The sequence below is a fragment of the Zosterops lateralis genome, assembly GCF_965231275.1.
Source record: "Zosterops lateralis genome assembly, chromosome: 15".
NCBI classification, from domain to species: Eukaryota; Metazoa; Chordata; class Aves; order Passeriformes; family Zosteropidae; genus Zosterops; species Zosterops lateralis.
The window spans coordinates 153,315-178,235 of NC_139775.1; the positions used below are offsets into that span (position 1 = coordinate 153,315).

General features: G+C 52.0%; 2 protein-coding genes across 2 annotated transcripts in view; one reads left to right on the top strand and one right to left on the bottom strand.

Annotated features, from left to right (window-relative positions):
* The window catches only part of MSLN (mesothelin), a gene marked incomplete at both ends in the record, with an annotated part of 30,990 nt that extends 23,081 nt beyond the window's left edge, over nt 1-7,909 (top strand). The window contains 9 exons of the mRNA XM_083872277.1: nt 1,559-1,649; nt 2,300-2,411; nt 2,687-2,871; nt 3,352-3,498; nt 4,321-4,454; nt 5,689-5,816; nt 6,339-6,433; nt 6,959-7,148; nt 7,815-7,909. Coding sequence (XP_083728403.1) covers nt 1,559-1,649; nt 2,300-2,411; nt 2,687-2,871; nt 3,352-3,498; nt 4,321-4,454; nt 5,689-5,816; nt 6,339-6,433; nt 6,959-7,148; nt 7,815-7,909 — 1,177 coding nt within the window. The remainder of the gene's footprint in view (nt 1-1,558; nt 1,650-2,299; nt 2,412-2,686; nt 2,872-3,351; nt 3,499-4,320; nt 4,455-5,688; nt 5,817-6,338; nt 6,434-6,958; nt 7,149-7,814) is intronic.
* A 12,161-nt stretch (nt 7,910-20,070) lies between these two features.
* On the bottom strand, nt 20,071-24,374 carry RPUSD1 (RNA pseudouridine synthase domain containing 1). The gene is made up of 6 exons (XM_083872137.1): nt 24,279-24,374; nt 23,889-24,080; nt 23,673-23,796; nt 23,090-23,192; nt 22,906-23,007; nt 20,071-22,489 (listed from the first exon to the last, which is right to left on the bottom strand). Exons 2-6 carry the CDS (start codon nt 24,068-24,070, stop codon nt 22,098-22,100), a joined length of 903 nt encoding a protein of 300 aa, XP_083728263.1. The 5' UTR covers nt 24,071-24,080; nt 24,279-24,374; the 3' UTR covers nt 20,071-22,097.
* Nucleotides 24,375-24,921: the final 547 nt, after the last annotated feature.

Consider the following 24,921-nt stretch of genomic DNA (forward strand, 5'->3'; position numbering starts at 1 on the left):
TGCTCTGCTGCAAGGAGGTTTTGTGCATCAGGAAATGGTTGAGGTGTTTTAGGGTTTAAACCCTCTGTTTCCTTAACGTCACATATGACAGGGATGTAATCCTGGGGGATTTTAATGTGGGGTTTTTTCAGTTTTGTTCTTCCTTGAGAGCTGATTCCTGCTCATTTTTTCCTCATTTTTCTTGTAGCTTTGTGTTAGAGATAGAAATGAGATGGATGAGACACTTTTTTCCTCTAGAATAGCTGAATTTTTATTGTATATAGCTCATTTTTCTATGATATCAGAAGTTACTGTGTTTGAATTTAATAGGTTAGTAAGTCACTGAAACTCAGCTGATTGCTTGGTAATAGTTAATTATACGTTTATTAAACTTTTTTCTTTCTGGATAATTTACATTTTTTCTTTACAGATTTTTATGGGATTGGCTTCTTATTTTTGTAGGTGCAAACTGTTTCCTTGCAAGAATAGATTGTTATTCTTTGTTATTATATATATCTCTGTAATATGTAAGAATGTTATTCTTTGTTATTATATATATCTCTGTAATATGCAAGAATATATAAGAATAACTGTTATTCTTACATGTTATATATATGTAAACTGATTTTTATTTTTATAATTTTATTTTCTAATAGGAATTTAATAGATTAGCTTAGTTAGAATAGCAAGGTTTAAATTATGCTTTATAAGGGCTTATAAATATAAAGTCTTTTAAATTATCTTTTATAATTTCCTTCATAAGGTTTTTACTTCTTTGTGTGAAAAATGAGGTTTACTTTTTTGGTAAAATTAAAAAAAAAAAAAAAAAAAAAAAAAGACAATTAGGAGACAGAATAAAGTAAATAATTAAATGACCCGCATTCAGCTAAGAACACTCCTTATCCTCTTAGAAACACTTCTTTAAACGTACACTAGTACATTTAAAGTAATATATTGCATATTTAAAGTAATATGTTGCATATTTAAAGACTCTAATGCATTATTTAAACATTCCTTTGAGTTTAGATGAGTTTTTTTGTTTCAACTCCCCACAGCCTGCCTCTATTTTATTAATTCAACATTTTATTACTCCTTGTGGCTTCATCTTGCAGATAAATTTCTTCATGGCTCCACTTTGTCATCCTACTCCTTGATAACAGAGGACTAATAAATTATTCTTTTGGAGTCCTGGGGTCTGTTACTATTATCTTATTTAGATAATCTGAGAACGTGGGGAAATTCTTGATTATCTTTCTCTTCTTTTTTATTATCTTTCTCTTTTTTTTTAATTATCTTTCTCTTTTTTTTATCTTTCTCTTTTTTTTATTATCTTTCTCTTTTTTTGATTATCTTTTGTTTTTTTCTGAGTTAGCTACATGAACACAGAGTACTTTATACAGCATGCTGCAGTCTAAGAAATATATATATTTATCACACTACTATTTTTGAGTTTTGTTAATACAACAAACTATATTCATACAGCAAAGTTTTCTAACACGATACACATACCATTAATTTTTAATATTTGTGAAAAGCCAATAATATAATGTGTAATTATGCAACATATTTTTCTCTGCAGGCCTCCTGCAGCATGGTCAGCCTTCACCCTGAGCCAGCTGAGCAGGCTGATCCCCGTGCTGGATCACAGCATCCTGCAGCAGATTCCCAAGGTGGGGGAATTTGGGAAGCTCTGCTGGGGCTTGGAGTGTGGCTGGGAACCTGCTGGGGGTTGTTGAGCCAGCCTGCTGCCAGCAGTTCTGGAAACTGAGAATTTGGGGGTTTAGTATGTTGGTAATATGTGTGAGTTAAGATGGAGGATTTTGGGTGTTGTCTGAGTCCTTCTTTCCTCTTCACTTTCTTCTTCTTCTTCTTCACTTTCTTCACTTTTTTCTTCTTCGCCTTTTTCTTCTTCTTCTTCACTTTCTTCACTTTTTTCTTCTTCGCCTTTTTCTTCTTCTTCACTTTTTTCTTCTTCTTTTGCTTCACTTTCTTCTTCTGCTTCACTTTCTTCTTCCTCCACCTTCTCCTCCAAGGGTTTGGGTGGTTTTCGTTAACTGAGTGGAAAAGGTCCCACTGCAGGGTGGTCATTTTTGGGTCAGAAATATAAATAATACAGATGTCACCTCGTTATTGGGTAATTATCACTTAAATAACCTTGGGAAGAGTTAGAAGCATCCATTTTACCTCATTTCTCTACCTTGCTAGTTAGAGAATAGATAAGAAATAATAAATATTTATAATGTTCCAAGTCCGAACTCAAAACATCCATGAGGCACATCCAGGATTCCCAACCCCCCCTGATGATCCCTTTTCCTTGCAGAAGGCTTTGACCACCTGGCTGAGGAACTTTTCCTGGGATTCCCACCTGTCCAGGGAGGAGCTGGCTGCCGTGGTCACAGAGCTCCTGCCCCGCCGGCACAAGCGAGCGGATGGTACGGGAGCTCCCCCTGATCCAGGGACATTCCCAGTGGGATTTGGGGTCATCCTAGAGCTTCTCAGGCCTTGGGAGGGGTTCCCAGGGAGGTTTGGGGTCCCTCATCCCTGGAGGTGTCCAGGGAACTCCTGGACGTGGCACTCAGTGCTGGTGACAAAGTGGGGATCAGGCACAGATCAACCCTGGAGGTTTTTCCAACCAAAATGATTCTGGGATTCAAACCTCGGAGAGAAAGGATTTAATTTAACCTTGAGTTTGTCATAGCTTCAGCAGATTGCCCAGCTGAACTGAAGATAACAGATGCAGTTCTGGACAATGACACGATGCCTCTCTACTACACCCCTGAGGAACTGCGTGCCTGCCTCCGGAATGTCTCCCTGGAAAACCACTTCTCCCAGATCTTCACCTACCCCTTCAGCATCCCACAGCTGGCTGTGCTGAAGGAATACCTGTACAAGGTAACACCAGCCCCCATAACGTCCAATTCCCACTGATGGGATTGCTCAAGGCCTTGTCCTGGTGAATTTAGGATCTCCAAGGGTATGACTCAACAAATTTCAATCGATGGGATTGTTCAGGGCCTTGTCCTGGTGAATTTGGGATCTCCAAGGATATGGGTCAAATTTCCATTGATGGGGTTGCTCAGGGCCTTGTCCCAGTGAGTTTAGGATCTCCAAGCATGACTCCACTGTCTCTCAGCTCCTCTCCCAGGATTTGACCACCTTTACTGGGAAAACATTGATTTCTTGTCTCATTTCTTTGTCTAATCAGAGTTTTCCTGGCCTGTTGGCCCTCAGCCTTTCCCCTCTGAGAGGAATGTGACTCCATTCTCCCTCCAACCCCCATCAGAGAGTTGAAACCAGCACTAAAATCATCATTTCATCTTTCCCTCAGCCCCACTGCCCTGCCCTGTACCCATAACAGCTCTGTCTCCACAGAGGTATCCCAATGGTTTTCCTGAAAATCTGCTCTCCAACCTGGGCCCTCTCCTTCCCTATATCACCCCAGAGGAGATTTCCACCTGGAAAATGAGCTCAGCTGACACGTTGGCTGCCTTCCTGAAAACTGAGCCCTCGGATTCCCTGGTAGGGGCTTGGCTTTGCTTCCCTGGCTTTGGAGTTGGTTTGGGATTAACTGAGCAGGTCCCGAGGTGGGTGGAAGCACCTTTGGTGCCATAAGTTTGGGTGGCCCAATGGTCAGATTTGAAACGGTTCCATTTTATTTTTGTTTTTTTCTTTCGGGGACAGAACCACACCTTGGGTGTTGGAACCCTGGGCACTGAGAATTTTAGACCCCCTGAAAATTTTAGAATTTCTTGACCCCCAAGCAAATACTGCATTTGACCTGAGGCCATGGAAGAGGCTTCTGAAATTGAGTGATACCACTGGGATTGTGGGTGTGTGGTTTGAATAGAAGTGTGTGATACCACAGAGTTAGAAAAGCTTAGATTTTTCTAAAAAACCCACCAAATTTAAAACTTAGAAAACTTAGTGTTTAAGGTTTAGATTATAATAATATATATAAAGCAAGATGGAGGACTTAGGGTGTTTGCTAAATCCTTCTTTTTCACCTTCTTCTTCATGGGTCTGGGTGGTGTTTTGTAATTCGGTAGAAAAATCCACATTGAGGGCCATGGGTGGTTGGTTATTAGGTTAAAAGTAAAAATAATTTAGGTGTCATTTCATAATTGGACAATTAGTGCTTAAAAGACCTTGGAAAGAGATAGAGACAGAGCCATTGTGAGCTAGAACTCACAGCTTGTTAGACTGCAACATAGATAAGAATTAATAAACTTCTGAGTCCAAACACGAAAACCTCGAGCATTTAATCCTGGCTCTGACAGAAGAAGATGACAAACCCCACAGTTTAAATTCAGGCTAAATTCATTAAATTAATTGTCTTTCCAGGCCTCAGCAGCAATCAGACGCTACGTGGAGCTGGGCAATGCCCTGAATGCCACGGCCCTGGATGCCATTGGCATGAGATACATTTGTCTGCTGAACAGCACTGAGCTGCAGGCCATCGACCCCCCTAGCCTCAGGTAGGCCACAAACTGGGCTGTCCTTGGCCTCTTCCAAAAGCCCCTTCCCATCCTTGTCAAAAAAGCCCTTTTTCCGACCCGGAGGTGGGTCTCTCTCTTCCTCCTGAGAGGGGTTTTGAAAGGTTTTATTCCGTTTTCAGCCTCATGAGGAGGGTGAGGTGGTGCAGGTGTTACAATTCACACCATCGAAATTAGGAGCTAAACTATTTCTTAATTATAATATATTAAAAGTGTTTTTTGGCTGATGCTGTTTTACACCACAACGACACAGACTCTGAGATTCAGAAGGCTGAAAATTACTCCTTTATTTTGGGATGTGTCTTTTTTTAATACTATTTTACACAGACCAATTTGATTGGTGAAACAAAGGCAAAACCTCTTCACTCACATTGGTCAGACCAGAGGGACATCAAGAAGAAGTCCCTCCTAGGAAAAGGAATGAATAACAAAGTTACAAAAACATTTCTCCTGTTTACAGAAAATTCCCTGAGAAAAGAATTTCAGAAAACCAAAACATCTCAGGGCATGGAACCAGGGCTACGTTTGGCCTATTAGTTTTTGCTTCTAAGTCAATTATCTATTAAAATACTCTACAAATCCATTTCCAATACTTTTTTTTTTTCCCTGTTCTAAGGGGAAGGGAATTTAGGAAGCACCTTAGAACCTGCTCTGTGTTGGGGTTTAAAACCTGCTGGTGCCCATCCTGCCAGGCAGGGCTCAGGTTTCTAATCAAACTCTCTTTATTTCAGCCCAGCAGGCTGCAGGTCTGACTCTGTGCCTGCCTTCATCAATTAAAGAGTTAATGAAATTAAATTTCCTGGAATTACTGAGCTGTTAAGGTTGGAAAAGGCCTCTCAGATCATCACCCAGCACCGTGGTCACCACTAAACCACGTCCTCAAGTGCCACATCCTCGTGGTTTTTAAACATTTCAGTTTGAATTCCCTTGAAAGACTGGCAAATGAAATTAATCAATTAATTACTGCTTGGCAAACACACAAATTTATTGGGCACCATCAGCGCCATCATCTCTTGAAGGATAAATTCTCAGCAGGAAACTGGGCCATTATTTTTCCTCTCAGCTCCTCCCCACAGAATCAGGGAATTAGGGATCACCTAATCTGTGCTGTGCAGAGAATCCCAGAAAATGGAAATTTTTCCTCAGAATATGGGAAAATTGAACAGGTTGAAGATAATAAAAGCTTTTCTCACACTAAATCTTTATTTTTCTGCAGGCTGGCATCTCTGGATCCTTCGGCCTGCTCACAGGAGACAAAGAATGTCCTGTACCAGAAAGCCAAAGAGGCTTTTTCTGACCAGCACCATTTACCTGCTTACTATGAGCTGATTTTACCTTACCTGGGTATGTAAAAAAAACAGGATGTTGTGGGGAAACAGAACTCTTACCCACAAACTAAATGGGCATCAAAATCCATCTAAGATTTGGGAATTTTCAAAGTCAAGTTGTTAAAAGTTTGTCTTTCCAACTTTTAGGTGGCATAAAATATTATTGAAGGATTGTGTGCCTGCTTTAAGTTGCCCAAATCTGTTTCCAGACCATCACAGGGAAAATCAAGCTCAGGATTTATCTCACAGCCCTTTTCCATGTCACAAAATCGATTTTTTTCTTTTTTTTTTCTCTGTTAAGCCAAGAATTTTCCCAAATTCTTCTCAGTCCTTTTTGCTCTGTCTGGCATCTCCACAGATTCTTAATGCCCAAGAAACAAACTCCCAATAAAAAAAATGAGGAGGAGTATCCACATATTTTGCAGTTGGACCTCACTGTGTTACCAGCCCCAGCCTAATGGATTTTGGAGAAATCTTTATTTTGTGCAGAGACCTTTGTATCTCCCACTCTTTGATATTTTCCTTGTTTTGCTGCCAGGGGGGGCTCCTGCTGCTGACCTCAAGGCTCTCAGCAGGGATGATGTGAACATGAACATCAGCACCTTTGTGAATTTGAGAAAAGACTCTCTGAGGGTGAGCTGGAGCTTGGAATCCTTCCATTCCTTGAGTTTTGTTGAGTGCTTGGGTTTGGTTTGTGTTGTCTGTTGATGGAAATCAGGAGCGGTTCCGTCAAATACAGGTTCCATCAAATGCAAATTTCTTCTGTTTGACCAGCATAAAGTGGAGAAAAGGCCTGAAATTCCTTAAAAAAAATAATTTGGAGTGCTGGTGGATGCAAAGCCAGTGGAATTTTTCAGGACAGGCTCTCACAGTGGCAGGGAACAGACCCACGAGACCACAGATGTGCAGACAAGCCAATGCCACTAATTTGGGCAGAAAATCCCAGAGATTTCAGCAGGGATAGGACCCCCCAGCTGGGAGTGCAGGAGATTTGGCACCAGAGGACAACAGAAAAGAGGAACCTTTGAGGAACCAGCAGATCCTGAGGGAAACTTGTTCCAGTGAAACCACCCATGGGAACTTCTCTTTGGAAACCCCATCACTTCCCTGGCCAGAGGGGTCCTTCCCAATCCCAATCCCTGTGATTTTTTTCCCTAGAACTTGACACCCCGTGAGGTGCAGGGCCTGCTGGGGATGCACCTCCCTGAGCTGGCCCAGTGGCAGAACAGATCCCCAGTCAAGGACTGGATCCAGGTGCAGAAGCAGTCGGAGCTGGACCAGCTCCACGTTGGCCTCACAGGGGGCACACAGGAGGGCTACATCAACATTGTCACCCCCAAATTCCCAGGTACTCTTGGGACCCTGGTTGGTTGGGTTTTCATGGTTTATTTTCAGGTTGCAGCAAGGATTTAAAGTGGGGCAGCTCTGCTGGAGAGCCTGAACCCCTGCAGGGTAAATTCCAATGTGAGGAGCAATCTTGGAATCTCACTGGGTTTTCCTTCCTGTGTCAGTTGCTCCCAGATTTTGGCACTGAATTGGGCCACAGTGAGCACCAGAAATGGTTTGGGTTCTAGATATTCATTCTTCTTTCCTTGAGACAAGAATGAGTTTGTTCAAGGCCATTTTCCCCACCCTGTTCCATGTCCCTGACAACTACTGCTCTGCTGCAAGGAAGTTTTATGCCACAGGAAGGGACTGAGGTGTTTCAGGGTCTAAACCCCAAGCAGACCTGAACCTAACCCTGCTGAACATTCCAATGGAGTGAGCACTTCCAGGCCTTCCTCCTCAGGGCTGTGAGGAGGATTAATTTCCTTGGATTTGGGCCTAGAGGCAGAACCAGAGTGGTTTGGGTGGAAGGAAATTTGAAGCTACTCCAGTTCCAAGCCCCAAACTCAGCTTGGTGTTTGGGCAGGTGAAGACAATCCCTGGAGGGGGCACAGAGGGATGATTTCCCCATGGAGAGGAGTGGTTCAGTCACTGATTTCTTTGCTCTAATCCTCTCTTTATCCTCCAGCAACATCCTCAGCCCCTCTGAAGACTGTGGCCACAGCATTCCACCTCCTGCCTGCCCTGCTCCTCAGTGTCCTCATGCTGTCCATCCTGTCCTGACCATCTCCTCCCATGGGGACCAGCCTGTGACCTGCTCTGAGCCCTGGCAGGAGGATGCCCAGAGCTCCAGGCAGCTAGGTCAGCCCCGGACTCACTTTTAGGTACTTGGAAAAAAAACCCAGTTTTGTCTGAAGGGAAGATTCCAGACTCTCTGGTGCAGGATGTTTGCCTTTGGGACAGCCCAAGCCTAGCTCAGCCCCAAACCACTGCTAAACCAAATCTTAGTGCTGGGTTTAAGGGTGAGTTCTGCAGGTTAAAATGACATTTCTCAGAACCTGACCTTGTGACACTGCCAAGACCTCAGGGTGGGAGTGAAGTTTTCCAGCTGCTTGTAAATAAATCCTGGAAATGAGTAAAAATACCAGAAGCAAACTGATGAGTGTCTGTTCTTCCTTGAGGTTGCCCTCACCCTTCTGTCTGCAGGAATCCCCCCAAATTAAATGCTCAGAATCGCAGGATCTGCCAGTCCCTGTTCCTTGGAGTTATGGCTGTTCAACATTTAGGAGCTGGGACTGTTCTCAGCTTCCTCATGTGGAGGGAAAGGAACTTTGTACAAGGTTGTCCATATTTTTTTCCCACTCCTTGGAAATATCTGTCCAAAAAAACCCCTCAGTGAAACCTGTATCCAGCTCCTGACATCCCCCTTTCCTCCAGGAGGGAAAAAGGGATTTATGTCTTTTATATCTCATAAACCTTCATTATCTGAGGCTTATAGAGAGGGAGCAGGTCTGTTCTTCACTGCAGATTTGGGATTTATGCTGGAAAAGCTTCCCCACAAAGCACTAAACACCTCAAAGAACACATTGGATTAGGAAAAGACCAGCTGATTGATGTTTTATTGTGTACCCCTGAACAGTAATCAAGATAAATTATCTCTAGCAAATCATCCCGTGAGAGTCTGTGCATGGTTTGAACAAACCTTGATCAAAAAGCATTTGGTGACAAAAGTTAAATATGATTTTTGGGGATCTCTCAGCTGCAGTGCTGGGCCACCAGTGACTCAAATCCCTGAGTTTTCCCAGTGTTTAACAGATCCCAGTGGGATGGGATGGGCAGGAAATCCCTGGAAGAGCTGGGCCCCATGTTCTTGCCTTGGCAGAGCAGTCAGCATCACTGCTGCCTGTACTACAGGGAGTAAATCACTAGTAAGGACCTGTGGGGCTTCTCTGAGCTGTGAAACTCTGTCCTCCTTCAGCCAGAAATTACCAAACCCTGTGCTGGCATCAAATGTGGACGAATTCTCTTCCCTTTCCTGGGTTTGTGCTCTCCAGCAGGGACTTCCCAGCTGTTTCCCTGGGGTGAGGGAGGAATGTGCAGGATGGGAGGTGCTGAGGGGGGTCACAGCAGCAGAATTCTCCCCACAGTGGCTGCCAGCATGGGCATGAGGCAGGAGCAGAGCCTGGATCCTGATCCTGCAGGGAGAGCACAGGGCACTCTTCATTTTATGCGACAAAACCTTTTCATCTCCTCATTTCAAACTGCCTGGGGTATAAAAAACAATGACCTCTTCTAATAAATGTCACATTTCATAGCAGCTGAATTGGGTATTTAAATCCAGGTAACTTCTTACAAGGTAAGAAACTTTCCAGTGACACTGGATTCCCTTGGTTCCCCTGCAGGTGTCCAGTCTGTGCTCTCGCAGTAAAAGTTTAAAAAAATAAAATCTGGATTCTCCAGCTCACTGTGGAGCAGCTGGGCAGGGCTGTGGGGCTGAGAAGGTGATGGGACACCTTGAACAGAACCTGAGGGCAGCTCCAGATAAATTTATATAATACATTTCAAAAAAATTTTTACACTTATGTCTGTGTGCTAAGAAGAGAAAATTAATTGTGGCTTTGTCTTGTAAGTTTGCACATTTACTATTTTTAAAAGGCTTTTAAAAGGTTAATATTAACATATAATATTAATATTACACGTTAATTATATATTATTATATATAATATATAATTATATGTAATATATATAATTATATAAAATATATATATCATATACTATATATTATATATTATACAATATACAATATAGAATAAATAATAGATTATATATTAATATAATATACCATATATTAATATATAATAATAGACAATATTAATATTTTAATTTAAAAAACATTATATGCTAATATATGTTAATATTTAAATAATAGAATATTACATGTTAATATTTTTAACATACTAAAAATATATTAGTAAATAATTTTAAAAGTATTTGCTGACATGTTACTAAATGCAAGAGAGGTGGGATTGAATTGTTTAGTCAGCTAACACTCTGATTTATTTGTTTTAGAGCTGCTGCTGAACTGAGTTGTGGTGGCAAGGTAGATAAAGTTCAGTCAGCCATATCCCCACCAGGAACAAGGGGGCTCAGCCATCCTCATCCTCACCATCCTCCCCATCATTCCCAAGCCTTTCCAAGCCCCAGCAGTCCCAGCTCACCTGGCTCAGGGGGCTGCAGGTTGATGTAGCCATTGGGTGATGGGGCTGGAGACTCTGGAACATTCCCAGGGCTCGGGCTGGTGCTGGGAGGGGCTGGGGGGGAGCCGGGCTGGCACGGCACGGCTGGGGTGGGGACAGTGGAGCTGGGAATGGGGCTGGGACTGGGGGCTGGGACTGTGGAGGGCCCTGGGGCTGGGGGGGACTGAGAGATAGGGGGGACACTGGGAGAAGAGGAGGGCTTGGGGACACTGGTGACAGTGGGAGAAGTGGAGTTGGAGACAGTAGTGGCAGTGCTGTGGGTGGCAGTGGGAGAAGAAGTGGGATTGGGGACAGATGTGACAGTGGGAGCAGAGGTGGAATTGGGGACGGGGGTGACAGTGCTGTGGGTGGCAGTGGCAGCAGAGGAGGAGTGAGAGACAGGAGTGACCGTAGGAGCAGAGGAGGGGACAGTGGTGATAGTGAGAGTAGAGGAGGGACAGGGGACAGTGGTGACAGTGGGAGGAGAGGTGGGATTGGGGACAGTGCTGTGGGTGGTACCAGCCAGGTTAGTGCCAACACCAGTGCTGGTGATGGCCCCAGAGGTGACAGCAGGGACAGGGGTGGCACTGGGGCTGCTGGTGGCCGGGGAGGGGACAGCAGGGGAGGTGACAGCAGGGGAGGTGGCTCTGTCTCTGGTGACAGCCTGGTGGGTGGAGCAGGGGGCTGGGGTGGCAGTGGGGACAGGGCCGGTGGCAGGGGGGACAGGGGGACGCGCAGTGTGTGTGGGGGTGTCTGGGGGGCTCAGGGTGCTCAGGGTGGGGGTCCTGGGGGGGACTGTGCTTGGCTGAGGGGTCGAGTGGCTGCTGATGGCCGAGGTGGTGGGGACAGTAAGGAGAGTGGTGGGCACAGGGTTGGTGGCCATGGAGGTGCCACTGGCTGAGGTGGCACTGGGGATAGGGGGGAGGGTAGTGGCACTGGCTGAGGTGACGGGGACAGTGGGGAGGGTGGTGGGGACAGAGGTGACATTAGCTGAGGTGACAGGGTGAGGAGAGGTGGGGACTGTGGCTATGGAGGTGACACTGGCTGGGGTGGTGGGCACAGGGGTGGTGGCAGTGACTGTGGAGGTGGCAGTGACTGGGGTAGTGGGCACAGGGATGGTGGCAGTGACACTGAAGGTGGCAGTGGTTGGAGTGGTGACACTGGAGGTGGCAGTGGCTGGGGAGGTCCCTGTGGGGTCAGGCAGCCCTCCCTCCAGGCCGATTCCCAGCACACAGTCCAGCTCCCTCTGGAATTGCCTCTGCACCCAGCTCACCACCCAGGGCTCATGCTCAGCCTTCTTCAGCTCAGGGAGGTTCTTCCCCAGCAGATTTTTCACATCAGTGACACTGAGTTTCTGCAAAACACACACACCCCAGCCCCTCTCTTCACCCTCACAGCTCCACATGCTTTGCTGACAGGGCTGCAGAACAACTAAAACTTCCTAAAGATCATTTCTAAAGGTGAGAAAGTCAAGAATTGGTGATTTGGGTGGGCTCTGACCTCAGCTCCCCCTGCTCAGCCCTCAGCCAGCCCTGCCCTGCCCTGCCCTTGGGAAAGGGACAGCAGCATCCCAAGGCTGTACCTGGAATTCCTGGGGATTCAGGGCAAGGAATGTGTCCTGATCCATGTTTGTGACACCAGCATTAGCCAAGTCCTTCAGATCTTCTGCTGGAGCTCCACCTTAAAGAGAGCACAGGGGACACCTGGAGATGTGCAAAACCCTTCCAGCACTTCTGGGGAGGGTTTGGAGAGGTTTTGGACACTGCCAGACCTGTCTGTGGCTGAGAAGAGCCCCCAAACCTGGCAGAGGGGAAGCACCTACCCAGGTAGGGCCGGATCCTGCAGTAATAGGGGCCAGGGGTGCTGGCCAGGCTGGCAAAGGCCTCCCGAGCCTTCCCATAGAGCAGCTCCTTCTTGGTTTGGGAGCACGAGGAGATGTTTAACTGCCCAGCAGTCCTGGAAGGGAGACACAAGTCAGCAGCACCCCAAAGTGCAGCTTGTTCTGGTGGCTGGCAGGGATATCCCTGCTCACGGTCCTGGGGCTCAGGTGGGATTTGGGATTGGGACATGGTGATCCCACTGTGCTGATTGGGAATGGGGAGATCCACCACGGAGCTGAGAGTCTTCCATCCCACCACCCACCTCCCCACAGCCCCTCTCAGGGCTGAGCAGCATCCCCAGAACTCTGCTCACCCAATGGCCCCAGAAGGGATCTGCTGGATCTGCTCCTCCTGCAGCTTGCACAGGAATTCACCTCCAATTTCCTGGAGCAGGGGCCCTGTCCAGGAGCCCCCCAGGGCCAGGTACCTCTTGAACAGCTGCTGCACCTGAGGGCCACAGGCAGGGAAGGGAGATGCTCCTGGTAAGGATGGCAGTGCTGCCAACCCCCCCAAAAAACCCCTCAACGCCTCCTCCACCCTGAGTTGGGCTGGGACAGTTTGGCTTCCTCATCACCCATCCCCTTCTGCTGCCGTGGATTGACCTGGGAATCCTCCCACAGTTCTCCTGAGGAGCTGAGCAGGGCTGTGAGGGTGTCATTGCTTGTCACCGGCCACTGGCTGATCTCCTGCTCCGTGTACAGGTGAGAGAGCTGCCCCAGGTGCCTCAGCTGCTCCTCCGGGATCCCCGACGGGTAAACCTATGAGGCAAGGGAAAACAGGGCAGGGAAGAGGAAGAGGGAAGGGAAAATAGGGCAGGGAAGAAGGGGAAGGAAGGGAAGAGGGGGAGGGAAGAGAAAACAGGGCAGGGAAGAGAGTGAGGGGAAGGGAGAACAGGGCAGGGAAGACGGGGAAGGACGGGAAAACAGGGCAGGAAAGAGAGTGAAGGAAGGGAGAATAGGGCAGGAATGAATGCAAAAACCCACTTGGGCACTCTCATCCCTGTTCCCACAGCGGGTCCTGCCCATTCCAGCTCCTGCCCTGTGTCACCCCTCACCTCATCCACCTTCTTTTTCAGAACCCACAAACTCTCTGTGGTGACTGGCAGTTCCAGCACAGCCTCCAGGTTTTCTATTAGCACCTCACTGCTCAGACACAGGTCGAGCTCCTCGGCAGAGATGTAGGGGATGTCTTCGATGTTACTGGCAGTGACTAGCTTGGACTCGCAGCCTGAGGGCAAGGAATTGTGTCAGGCAGAGGGTGTGTGTCCTATGTGTCCCCTTCCCACCTGGTCCAGAGTCCCTTGGAGGAGCCGTGGTGAAGGACAGGGAGTCACTGCTCCCACGCCCTGGTCCCCAATCCATTGAGGGGCCCCATTTGCTGTCCTTCCCTAAAGTTATTCCTGAAAAACCCGGTGATGTTTTTGCAGCCCATTTGTGCTTTGTCAGGTCAAAGGCAACTCAAAGTGCTCCATCAAAGTACATCCTCTGCTCCTGCCCTGGTGCTGGCCCTGCCTGGGGACTGTCCCACTGTCCCAGCTCCTTCCTGAGTGCTGCCACCACATCCCGGGTAAGAGCAAGTCCTTCCGTGCTTCAAGGACTTCCCCGGTTTATGGGAATCCCAAATTTCTGCCTGGTCCCCCCGAGAGCTCCCAGATCCCAACCAGCCCGGGGGGTTTTGGCCTCCCAGAGCTCCGGACCGGCCGGAGGGAAGGGAAACACTCACGGCCCGAGCTGTGCTTCAGCCTGGGGCGGGCGGCGGCTGAGGCTGCTGCGAGCGCTCGCAGGAGGATCAGCGACTTCCCCCGCTGGGAACGGCCCTGGCTGAGGTAGGCGGCAGCGATGCTGCTCCTGAAATCCTCCCGGGCTGCCTGCGGGGACACGGGGTGCTGGGACCGGGGGAACAGGGACACAGAGTGTTGGGACAGTGACAGAGGGTGCTGGAACAGGAACAGAGGGAGCTGGGACTGGGATGGACAATGACAGAGGGTGCTGGGACCGGGAACACAGGGACAGAGGGTGCTGGGACAAGGAGGGATGGGGACAGAGGGTGCTGAGACCAAGGGTGACCGTGACAAAGAGTGCTGGGATCAGGGGGACAAGGACAGAGGGTGCAGGAACAGGGACAGTGGGTGCTGAGACCAGGGTACAGGGACAGTGACAGAGGGTGCTGGGACAGGGCCAGAGGGTGCTGGGACAGGGGGGGACAGGGACAGAGAGTGCTGGGACTGGGATGGACAATGACAGAGGATGCTGGGACGAGGGGGCATGGGGACAGAGAGTGCTGGGACTAGGGGGAATGGTGATAGTGATGGAGAGTGCTGGGATCAGGGGCCACAGGGACAGGCACAGAGAGTGCTGGGACAGGGACAGAGGGTGCTGGAGGGCAAAGAGACAGAGGGGATAGAATCCTGGGTCCCCAGCCTCAGAGCTGACCTGCTTGATGCTCATCTCCCCCCAAGGAGGGCCCTTACCTTGCCCACCAACCCCAGCATGGTCTGGTTCAAGGCCAGCACGAGCGGCCCCAGATCCTGCAGAGTCTGTAAATCCCAGCTGGAAGGATCCCTGCAGCAGCAGAGGAAGGAGCAGCTGAGCATCCCCGCGGTCGCCCACCCCTCCGGGAGCAGGAAGACTCCTCACCCGTAGGCTGTGGCCCCCGAGAGCAGCAGGGCATTGAGGGCATCCCGCTGGGCCCCCGTCAGCGCCGGGCAGAGCTTCAGCTTCTCCAGGATGTCGGGATCCGAGGCCGGGATGGTGGCCAGCTCCAGCTCACACACCGGCTCCCCGAGGTTGTACACATCATGAAAATGTCCCCTAAAATCAGTGCAAGGATGTTGCTCTGATTTTTTTTTTTTTTTCAGCTTTCTGATGCTTGCATTTTTGTAGTGGAGCTTTTCACGGACTTTTAGGGAAACAAAGTGATTGTTTATAATTTTTCTTTTGATGGACTTCTAGTTTGACCAGTGTAGTTAGAGAAGATTTAACCTCGTTTGTCCAATCTCTACTCATGGTCCAGAATCTATATAAATCGAGATCGAAAATAAACTGCTTCTCTTTTTACTCTGACAACTGACTGCGTTCGTGTCCTTCATTTCATGTCCTCTAGCGACACCAGGGTGCTGCCATCCCCAGGGCCCGGTGGTTGCCCCCGTATCCCGGGATTTGGGGCTCGGCCGGGGCGATGAGGGTCCCGCGGCAGCCGAGTGAAGGAAGGAGAATTCTCGCTTTGTGTTTGTGTTTCTGCAGGAGCCCAACCCGCCGGAATCCTAGCACGGAACCGGCTGCACAGGGCTGTAAATCCTCCCCAGCCCCAGTGACCCGGCAGGGCAGCAGATGTGGGATAAACTCAAATTCACCCCTCCCGGAACTACCCCCCGATCCTCAGAGTCCCCGCCGGGGCCGGGACTTACCGGGGATGCTCCGCGCTGGACAGGGCGGCCCCGAGGATCAGAACAGCCTGGGGAGAGGATGAGGGATGCTCAGCCCCGGCGAGGAAAGGGAAGAAGGGATTTGAGATGCAGGGAATGGGATCTGAGCTGCCTGGAGCACCCAGACTGCTGCCCGTGAGAGCAGGAACTGCAGAGGAACAGCCAGGAGCTGCACCTTGGGCCACTCGTGGGGACAAAAGCCACCAGAGCCACTCTCAGGAGCGGGGACACTCGGGTGGGTCTGGCCCAGCCTGCCTGGAGCCGGGTTTGGGAGCAGGACGTGAAGCTGAGGGATGGGACAAGGACATGGGGACAGCGGGGAGGGAGGTGGTGGCTGTGCCGCCCTGGAGCTGAGCGCTGGGAGAGGGAGTGGTGGCACCTCTGGGATTTTGGGAAAGCCCTGGCACGGCGGGGACTCACCGCTGTGGCCTTCAGCAGGTCTGTGGAGACACCTGCAAGAAAGCAGGAGCAGGTCAGGAAACATCCGTGGATTATGAATTAGGGTTTGTTCCAAGCAGCTCCAGGTTTAAAGCCCGGGAAGAGCCTTTCCTTTACTAATTTAATATTTAGGGAAATGTGTTGGGAAAGACCGGACAGGAAGGACTTATGAATATGATTGCATGATAAAAAATACTGCAGATACAAAACCTGTAAGTGAAATAGAAATGGAAGCCAGTTTTGAGATGTAAGCCTGACAGGTAGGAAGACGGTGATTAAGCTCACAAAAGGACAAGAATGTTGCCCTTCCACCTTGGCAAAAGACATCCAGGAAAAAATGCAGTCTATAGAGAGTAAAAGGACATGGTAATGCAGTCGTTCTTATAGGCTGCATGCAAAGTTTGTAGGTTTTGTATCTCACGTAGGTTGGTCAATGTGAATTAGAATATTCAACAGAGAAAAGGATATATTGTATTGTCACAAGAGGATCGCTCTCTTGTCTTGTCCACTCTTCCCCACTCTTGCCTTGTCCTCCCCTCCCCGTTCTCGTCCACTCATCTCCTCTCCTCTCTCTCACCTCACTTCCTCCTGTTTTCTCCCCACGTTTTTCCCCTGCTCCTACCCCGTTTTTACCCCTTAGCTCTCTTCTATCTCTCTCTCCCCATTCTCTCTTTAGGGCTTTGCTCCAGTCCAGGCTGGTGGCTGGGAGCAGGCCCGCTTTACCCACGACCCTTGTAATAATAAAGCCACGTGTTTCTAGAGCATCTCAGGTGTGCAGAGTTCCTTGTCCCTGCCATCCACGGAGAAAAATCTCTACAGAAATGCTGCGGGTCACTATGAAGAGAGCAGCCCCAGCTCCCTCCAGGAGGGTGTGCCAGGCAAAAAGGGATAAATCCAGCCCTGAAGATCTGTCCCTGGGAGAAGCCTGTGAATGCTGAGGGGAGCAGGAAGCAGAGCCCTGGGAGCGCTGAACCGAGCGGGACTGGCATGAGGAGCAGCACAGCTGGAGCATCCCGGCTGCCAGGGGGTCCCGAGGCAGATTTTGGGGATAGGATGTGACTCACGGAGGCAGAGGGTGGCGGCTGCCAGGACTGGGGCTGCCCACACCATGGTGCTGCTGCCGGGGGTTCGTCCTTGGAGCAGGTCCAGAGAGCCGTGTGCCACACCTGGAATTCTTGGAAGGTCCTGGGGCTGATTCTGTCATCCAACCCTGTGGCTGGAGCTGTTCCACACTCGGGGTCAGTGCTTGGGGACAGCTCTGGGGGTCCTGGGGCTGATTCTGTCACCCAAACCTGGAGCTGGAGCTGTGGGCTCAGGGGTCTCACTGTGCCCACCCCGTCTCTGTGATGCTGCCCAGACCCCCCACGACCATGGGAGAGGTTTTTAATCCTACAGAACAGAAAAAAGGACTTTTCCCACCCATTATTAAAAGAAACTCCACAATTGTCCTGCAGGGACAGGGTCCCCCCTCCATCTCCCAGCTCCTCACCAGCACAAACTGGGAGAAATCCAGTGGGGGAGCCCAGCAGGTGTTCCCCACCCGTCCACACCCCTCAGGAGGTTCTCCTGATAAGAAAATCAATCCCTGTTCCTGAAATTCCCTCGGGGCTGCTCACAGCAACCCGTTATCGCCGTTTGACCTCAACGCAAGGAATTTCCCTCCCTAAATCTCATTTTTTTTCCCCCCTCAAATCCTACCGTGGCTGTGCCGAGCCGTTCTCCTCCTTCTCGTCCAGGGGGATTCGGCTCCGGGATGGGAGGACTCTGCCGGGAAGGTGCTCCCGGGGCTGGGATGGGGCTGGGCAGCGCCGGGAGGGCTCGGCACTTTATCTGTGCGGGGTGGGGATGGTGCTCGGGTGTGACGGGGCAGTTTCTCAACTCTGTTTTGCCTGGCTCCTTCCCTTCTCCCCGGTTTTGCTTTGGGATTGTTTCCTACTTCTCGGTAAAGGGTGACTTTGAGCTCTGGGTTCAGCTGAACCCAAAGTGAACCCAGAAGGAGTTAAAGCCTCTGCTTTGGGAGTTTCGGTGCTCCCGAGGGCGATCAAGGTGCTCCCGGTGAGGAGAAAACATTTAGAACCGCTCAGGGGTTGTTTTATAGGACAGCAGGGGTGCAGAACAGACTGAGCTCAGTGATGGATTCATTCAGGAGAAGCCCCTGTGCTTCTCCTTTTTCCCTGAATCACAGCCAATCCCATTCCTTTTTTCCCCTCAGCTTTTCCCCTGATCATGCTCCAAAACGCTGGATACCACGAAGGATGAGACCGAAACCAAAGGAACCAAATCCTTCCCGAGGCTCTGAGATGACAGCCTGGAGGCTGAGCTGTGAGAACAAACGTTATCTGAGCGTTTATCCCGGGAAAAAGGAAGGGTGGCTGGGCTGGAGCAGGGCTGCACCCTCCTCTCGGCCAGGTTTGGGGGTCCCAGCCCTCACTGAGGATCTCTGGAGCTGCTGGCACAGTGCCAAGAGGGGACTGTCGCCCCCAGCCGTGTCATGTCCCCAGTCCCGTCCCCCAACCGGTCCTGCAGCCCCGGGGCTGGGCCGACGCCCGTGGGTGTTGCTGGTTTCTATTTTGGAAGGATTTACTGTAAAAATAGCTCCTGTCAGGGCAGCAAAATTACAGACACTTGTTTGTTATGAAGCTACTGTAGAGACACAGCCCCTGCCCCGGGCTGGCTGGACAGAGGTGGCTGCAGCAGGAGGGCAGGGACATGTCAGGGACACATCAGGGCCACCCTGCGGGTCACTGTGTGCACTGTGTCCCATGTGGGGATCAAAGGTGGCCCTGAAACCCCCTCAGGAGGATCCACCCTGAACCTGAGCATGTGGAGGAACATTTGCCCCAGGTTGTTCCTGAGGACATTCCCAGCTCAGCTGTGAGCTCTGATGTTATCTGCCTGTGCCAGGAGGGCTGGGAATGCTCCTCTCCCTTAACCTCTGCCCATGCCTGGTTCATAATCTTCAAAAAATGTCCCAGTCTTAAAGACTGCGATAATTCCTCAGGTCTTCAATCAGTTTTCCCCCTGTTCCAGCCTGAGGGATGAGTTCTGTGTTCAGGAGTTCCATAGAAATCACAGAGACATGAAACGGTTTGGATAGAAAAGGACCTTAATGCTCACCCAGTGCCACCCCTGCCCTGAGCAGGACAACTTCCACTGTCCCAGGCTGCTCCAAGCCCTGTCCAGCCTCGCCTGGGACACTGCCAGGGATCCAGGAGCAGCCACAGCTTCTCTGGGAATCTGTGCCAGGGCCTCCCCACCCTCACAGCCAGGAATTCCTTCCCAAAATCCCATCTAGCCCTGTCAGTAGCCATTCCCTGTGTTCTGTTTCTCCATCCCTCATCCAAAGTGCCCCTCCAGCTCTCCTGGAGCCCCTTTAGGCCCTAGAAGGGGCTCTGAGCGCTCCCTGGAGCCTTGTCCTCTCCAGGCTGGACAATCCCAGCTCTCCCATCCTGGTTCCATCTCCTTGGAGCATCCCACCAATGGATCGTTCCTGGTGGCAGTTTCCCCTAAACCCCGTCAGCCCTGGGGCTGCTCACCAGCTCCTTGCCAGGGACAGCTCCAGTGTTCCCTAACCCGCAGCTTTTCTCCCGCTCTGATCTTTGGGTTGGGACATTCCCAGTGGCCGGTGACAGGTCCCAGAGGGCGGGGACAGGGCGGGGCAGTGACACCAGGTCCGCATCACCCCCGGCCATCTCTGTCACTGAAACCGAGAGGGCTCTGGGGCCGCTCATTCCGGTCAGGGGAGTCCCAGCAGGGCGAGCAGGAATCAGTACTGCCGCTCACACTGAGTTCCTGCCGCTCACACTGAGTTCCTGCCCCTCTCCTGCCCCTCACACTGAATTCCTGCCCCTCACACAGAATTCCTGCCCCTCACACAACAGGCTGGCTGGGTGGGAGCCCCGGGGCCTGTCCTGCCTCATTCCTGGAAACTCCCGGGAGCGTGGGATGGATCCAGAGAGCGGAGAGTGAAGGGCAGAGACACGTTTAATAAAGCAAATACACCAAAACTGGAACTGCAGAGTGCACAGGACATCACAGCCACACCACAAGCCCAGGGCATGAGAGGAGCCCCAGCCCCACGGGCAGGAAGGGACAGGACAGACTGGAAAACTCCCTCAGCAGGGTAAGGAAAATTCCTTTGGATCTGCGGTGCTGGGATCTGCAAATTCCTTTGGATCCTTCCTGAAAATTCCTTTGGATCTGCAAAGGCTGGGGTGGGGTGTGGGGGCTCCTCGATGCAAACACGGTGGGCTCGGGGCGCCAGCCCCATCCATGTCCCCACCGCGGGAAAGCCGAGTGCCCCCGGGACGTGCTGTCACTTTCCAGCGCCTCCCGTGCGCGTCGCCCCGCGGATCTTTGGCAAACAGGTTCGTTGTGTTCATTCCCAGCTCCCGGCCCCTCCCGGCGGCTGGGATGGGCAGGGACGGGGCCTGGCAGGAAGGACAAGGGGCTCCTGCTCCTCCTGAGCCCCCTGGCACCAACCCAGAGCCCCCCCCGTGCCCGCTCAGTGCCCAGGGCTGCCACCTCAGGCAATCCCCACCCTGCAGTGGTGGCATCAAGCCACAAAAGGAAGGGACACATGGGACAGGTGATTAAAAATTCCACCCCATCCATCTCCGGGGGATTTTGGTGACTTGCAGGATTTCAAAGTGGTTGTGGTTTTTTTTGGTTTTTTGTTTTGTTTTGTTTTGTTTTTTTTCCTGTGCTTATCCACAAGGAGAGAGGGTTGTGACTTTTAATTCCCCCTGAGGGTGGGAGTATCAGCTGTGTGAACTATATCAGTTGTGTTTTACACGGGATGGGGCTGGTGAGGTAACAACTCTGGGCACGTGCTGATGTGGCCCTAGAAAGCCCTGGGATAGCTCCAGCCCCTCTGTCCCTCCCCAGCTGTCCTGTTCTCCTCATTTCCAAATGTCCCTCAAGGGCTGCAGAGGGTTAAAAGCAAAGCAGGATGACCAGCAAAGCAAGGGCACTTCCAAGGGAATTTCTTGGCATCTGTCAAAGCTGAGCTCCTGCCTGCTCTTCCCAAAGTTCTCAGCCTTTCTTTCAGCTTTTTTTATATTTTTTTCCAGCCTTTTCCTACTGCTCCAGAGCTTTCCCAAAGTGCTCAGCTGAAGGACCTGCCTGCAGGACCCTCTGGAAAGCTGCCAGGCAGAAGCCACCCCATGGGACCCATACAGGACACTGATCCCTCCTCACGTGGGTGAGGAGAAAGGGATTTGTGTCCTCTGACCTGTCTCAGCAGGGGTAAAAGCAGGAAAGGCAGTGCTAGTAGAAGGAATAATAAAATCCATTAAAAAAGCTTTGGGCTGCTGACTCTCTGACCATAGAAGTACTAAAAATACCTCATTCCTGAGACCACCCGTATTTTACAAACCCTAAAAGACTAGATTCTCTTCCTAGAAAATTGAAAAAAGTTTAAAATCTGTTGGTATCAACTCCTTCACCTTCACCAAACCTTTAAAACCCCCCAGGTGGGCTGAAGGAGGGAGGGGGTGAGGAGCAGGGACCTTTTCCTGCCCATCCCAGTCCAGTTTAACAGGACACATCAGGACTGGGGCGACTATCAGTGTCCCCAGAACATGCTCCAGCCCCCAACCTACCACAGACACAGCAGCTGCAGTGAGGGAATGGGAAAGGGGAACATGGACACTGGAGTTGCACCTGGCTGCAATTCTGCATCCAAGCATGGAGAGGTTGTGGGAATGTCCATGGCCAAGCAGTGTCCAGCTGTGCCCAGGACAGGGATGGAAAGCTTTGGGGTCACTCTAAGCTGGAATGTGACACTGACTCTGCTGCTGAGGCTCAGGATTGGGACGAGGACATCCCGTGGCCAGATGGATGACGGACATTCCAAAAAAACCCCACCTCAACCGCTCCTAAAATCCACCTGATGCCAGCCCCAGGAGTGAGGGAAGCCATACAGGGAGTGCAGGTGTGGAGGGTCTGTGGGGACAAGGATGCAGCTGGAAATGCAGGGACGTGCTCCGTGCTCACTCCAGAGCCCACTCAGCCAACCATTGCTCACACCGCGCCCGCTGCTCCTCCGTCTCCTCCCTCCTGCCTTCACCCCCTGCTTCCTCCTCTCCAGCAGCTTCCTGCCTCTCCTCTTCATCCTCCTTCTGCATCCCCTTGTCCTTGAGCTCCTGGATGACATCCTCCAGCCTCTGGGTGACGTGCTGGGGCACCCAGTTGCTGTCCATGGTGGTGACAAAGGGGTCGGGTGCGCACACCTCGATCAGCTCCTTCCCAGTGGGAATGCGCAGGTAGTAGGCATGGAGCATCATCCTGTAGGGATTGCTGTCCTGCTTGTGGCTGTAGGTGAAGTCCCCCACGATGGGGTGGCCGATGGCACTGCAGTGAACCCGCAGCTGGTGAGTCCTCCCTGAGGGGAAAGCGGGAATAAGGGACAGGGAATTCCTGAATTCTTCCTTTGAGGCTCAGTGACAAAGGACAGGGAATTCCTGAATCCCTCCTTCAGGGCATGGTGACAATAGGGAATCAGGGACAGGGAATTCCCAAATCCCTCTTGTGGGGCATGCTGACAACAGGGAATCAAGGACACGGAATTCCTGAATCTCTCTTTCAGAGCATGGTGACAATCAAGGACAGGGAATTCCTAAATCTCTCTTTCAGGGCATGGTGACAATAGAGAATGAAGGACAGGGAATTCCTGAATCCCTCCTTCAGGGCATGGTGACAACACACCCAAAGGCATTTGTCCCCCTCAGCATGGCAGTTCTCAGCTTCCCTCATCCCTTTCCAGGCTCTGCTCCAGGTCAGAGCTGTCCCTGTCCCCACCTGTCAGTGGCTGCAGCAGCACTTTGGTGACGGGGTCCCCGCTGTAGGATCCATGTTCCAGCACCACCAGCTCCGACTGGCACGGCTTGGGATTCTCACAGCCTGCAAGGAGATCCACAGGGGGTTCGTGATGGCCCAGCACATCCCTGGGGATGTGGGCAGAGCAGGGGCTGGGGCTGCTTACCCTCTGTGCCGTCGACGCACATCATGTGGGTCATGCCCTCCGTGGTGTTCTTCCCGATGGCGTAGCGGATCATCATCCGGCTCTGGCTCACGTGGCCCCTCACCTGGGGACAGGAACGTGGAGACTGAGCCCTGTGCTCCTCACCCACCCCCTGATGACAGGAATCATGGAATCACAGCAAGGGTGGGCTTGGAAGGACCTTAAAGCCCATCCATTTCCCCAAGCCCAGCCCGTTGTCGGGGCAGGGGACACCTTCCACTATCCCAGGTTGCTGTTAGCCCCATGAAAGCTGGCTTTGGACACTTCCAGGGACCCAGGGGCAGCCACAGCTTCTCTGGGCAACGTGTGCCAGAATTCCTTTTCAATACCCAACCTAACCCCACCCTCTGGCAGTGGGAAGCCATTGCCTGTGTCCTGTCCCTCCATGCCCTTGTCCAAATCCCTCTCCAGCTCTCTTGGAGCCTCTTTAGTCTCCAACTATGAGTCTCTCTCTTCTCCAGCTTAACTCCCTCAGCTTTCCCTCAGGGCAGAGGTGCTCAGGAACACCAGGAGGCCAAGGCAGGAGGTGGCAGGGAGGGCTCACCAGGGCCAGGTAGGCTTTGGTCACCAGGCGCTCCTTGAAGCACCTGTAGGCACTTCCCGCTGCCGCTTTGTTGAGTGCCACGCACAGGGCCCCGCTGGTGGAGAAATCCAGCTGGTGGCAGAACCTGGGAAGGACATGGGGATAAAGGAGTGTCCTGGGGATCTCAGGAGTGTCCCCAGCTGAGGGCAGAGCCGGGCTTGGTGCCCAGGTGCTCACCTGAAGCCGTAGTAGGTGTCAGGGTCGGCCAGCTCGGGGAAGCGGTGCTTGAGCTGGCTCTGCAGGGTCAGCGTCTCGTACCACATTTTGCTGTCGATGCGCAGGTCCCAGTGCTTGTTGACCACGATGAAGTTGGAGCTCTGGTACAGGATGGACAGGTTGTCGATGGTGCCCGGCTCCATGGCCAGTGCCCTGCGGGGGAGAGGGAGAGAGAGAGGGGGAATCGGGATGAGTGGGATGGGCACCCCGGGATGGGCACAGCAGCCCGGGACAAACGCGGAGCAGGGCCTGGAGGTCCAATACCCCAGCAAGGAATGGAGATGCACCGGTGCTGCCGAGGCACCTGTCACCTGCAGCACTGCTGTCCCCCTGCCCATCCCTCAGCCTCACCAGTGTCACACCATGCGGACGCGGCTCCCACAGCGGTTCGGATGCTCCAGCCGCAGTCCAGCCGCCGCCGTGCCGATGTCACATCACACGGCGCGGCCTCGCCGCTGTCCGGCTGTCCCGGGACGCCCCGGCGCCACGCGTGGATGGCCCATCCCCGCCCCGCTGTCACGCCTGGAGGCCCCGCGGCCGGGCCGTGCTAGCTCTGCCCATCCCGACGGCGGCGATCGGCCTCGTCCCGCTCCCCGCTGCAGCCCGGCCGCGATCGCGGCGGCTCCGCCGGAGGGCACGGGACAGAGGGGAGGGGACAGGCGGCGCGGGGGCGGGGACACGCGCGGCGGAGAGGACGCAGGACAGGACTGAAGCGAGCCGGGGCAAGGCGGAGGTGACCCGGGACTCGGCTGAGGGGGCCCGGGCAGGGCGGAGGTGACCCCGGACGCGGCTGAGGGGGCCCGGACCCGGCTGAGGGGACCCGCACACCGCCCCCGCCGCCCTGGCACCGCCCTCTCCCGGCAGCGCTCACATCGCGTCCAATCAGCGCCGGCCCCGCCTCCGCCCGCGCGCCCTCCGCCCAATCAGCACCGGCCCCGCCTCTGCCCGCGAGAGCCTCACCCAATCAGCGCCGGCCCTGCGGAGCGCGCGGGCG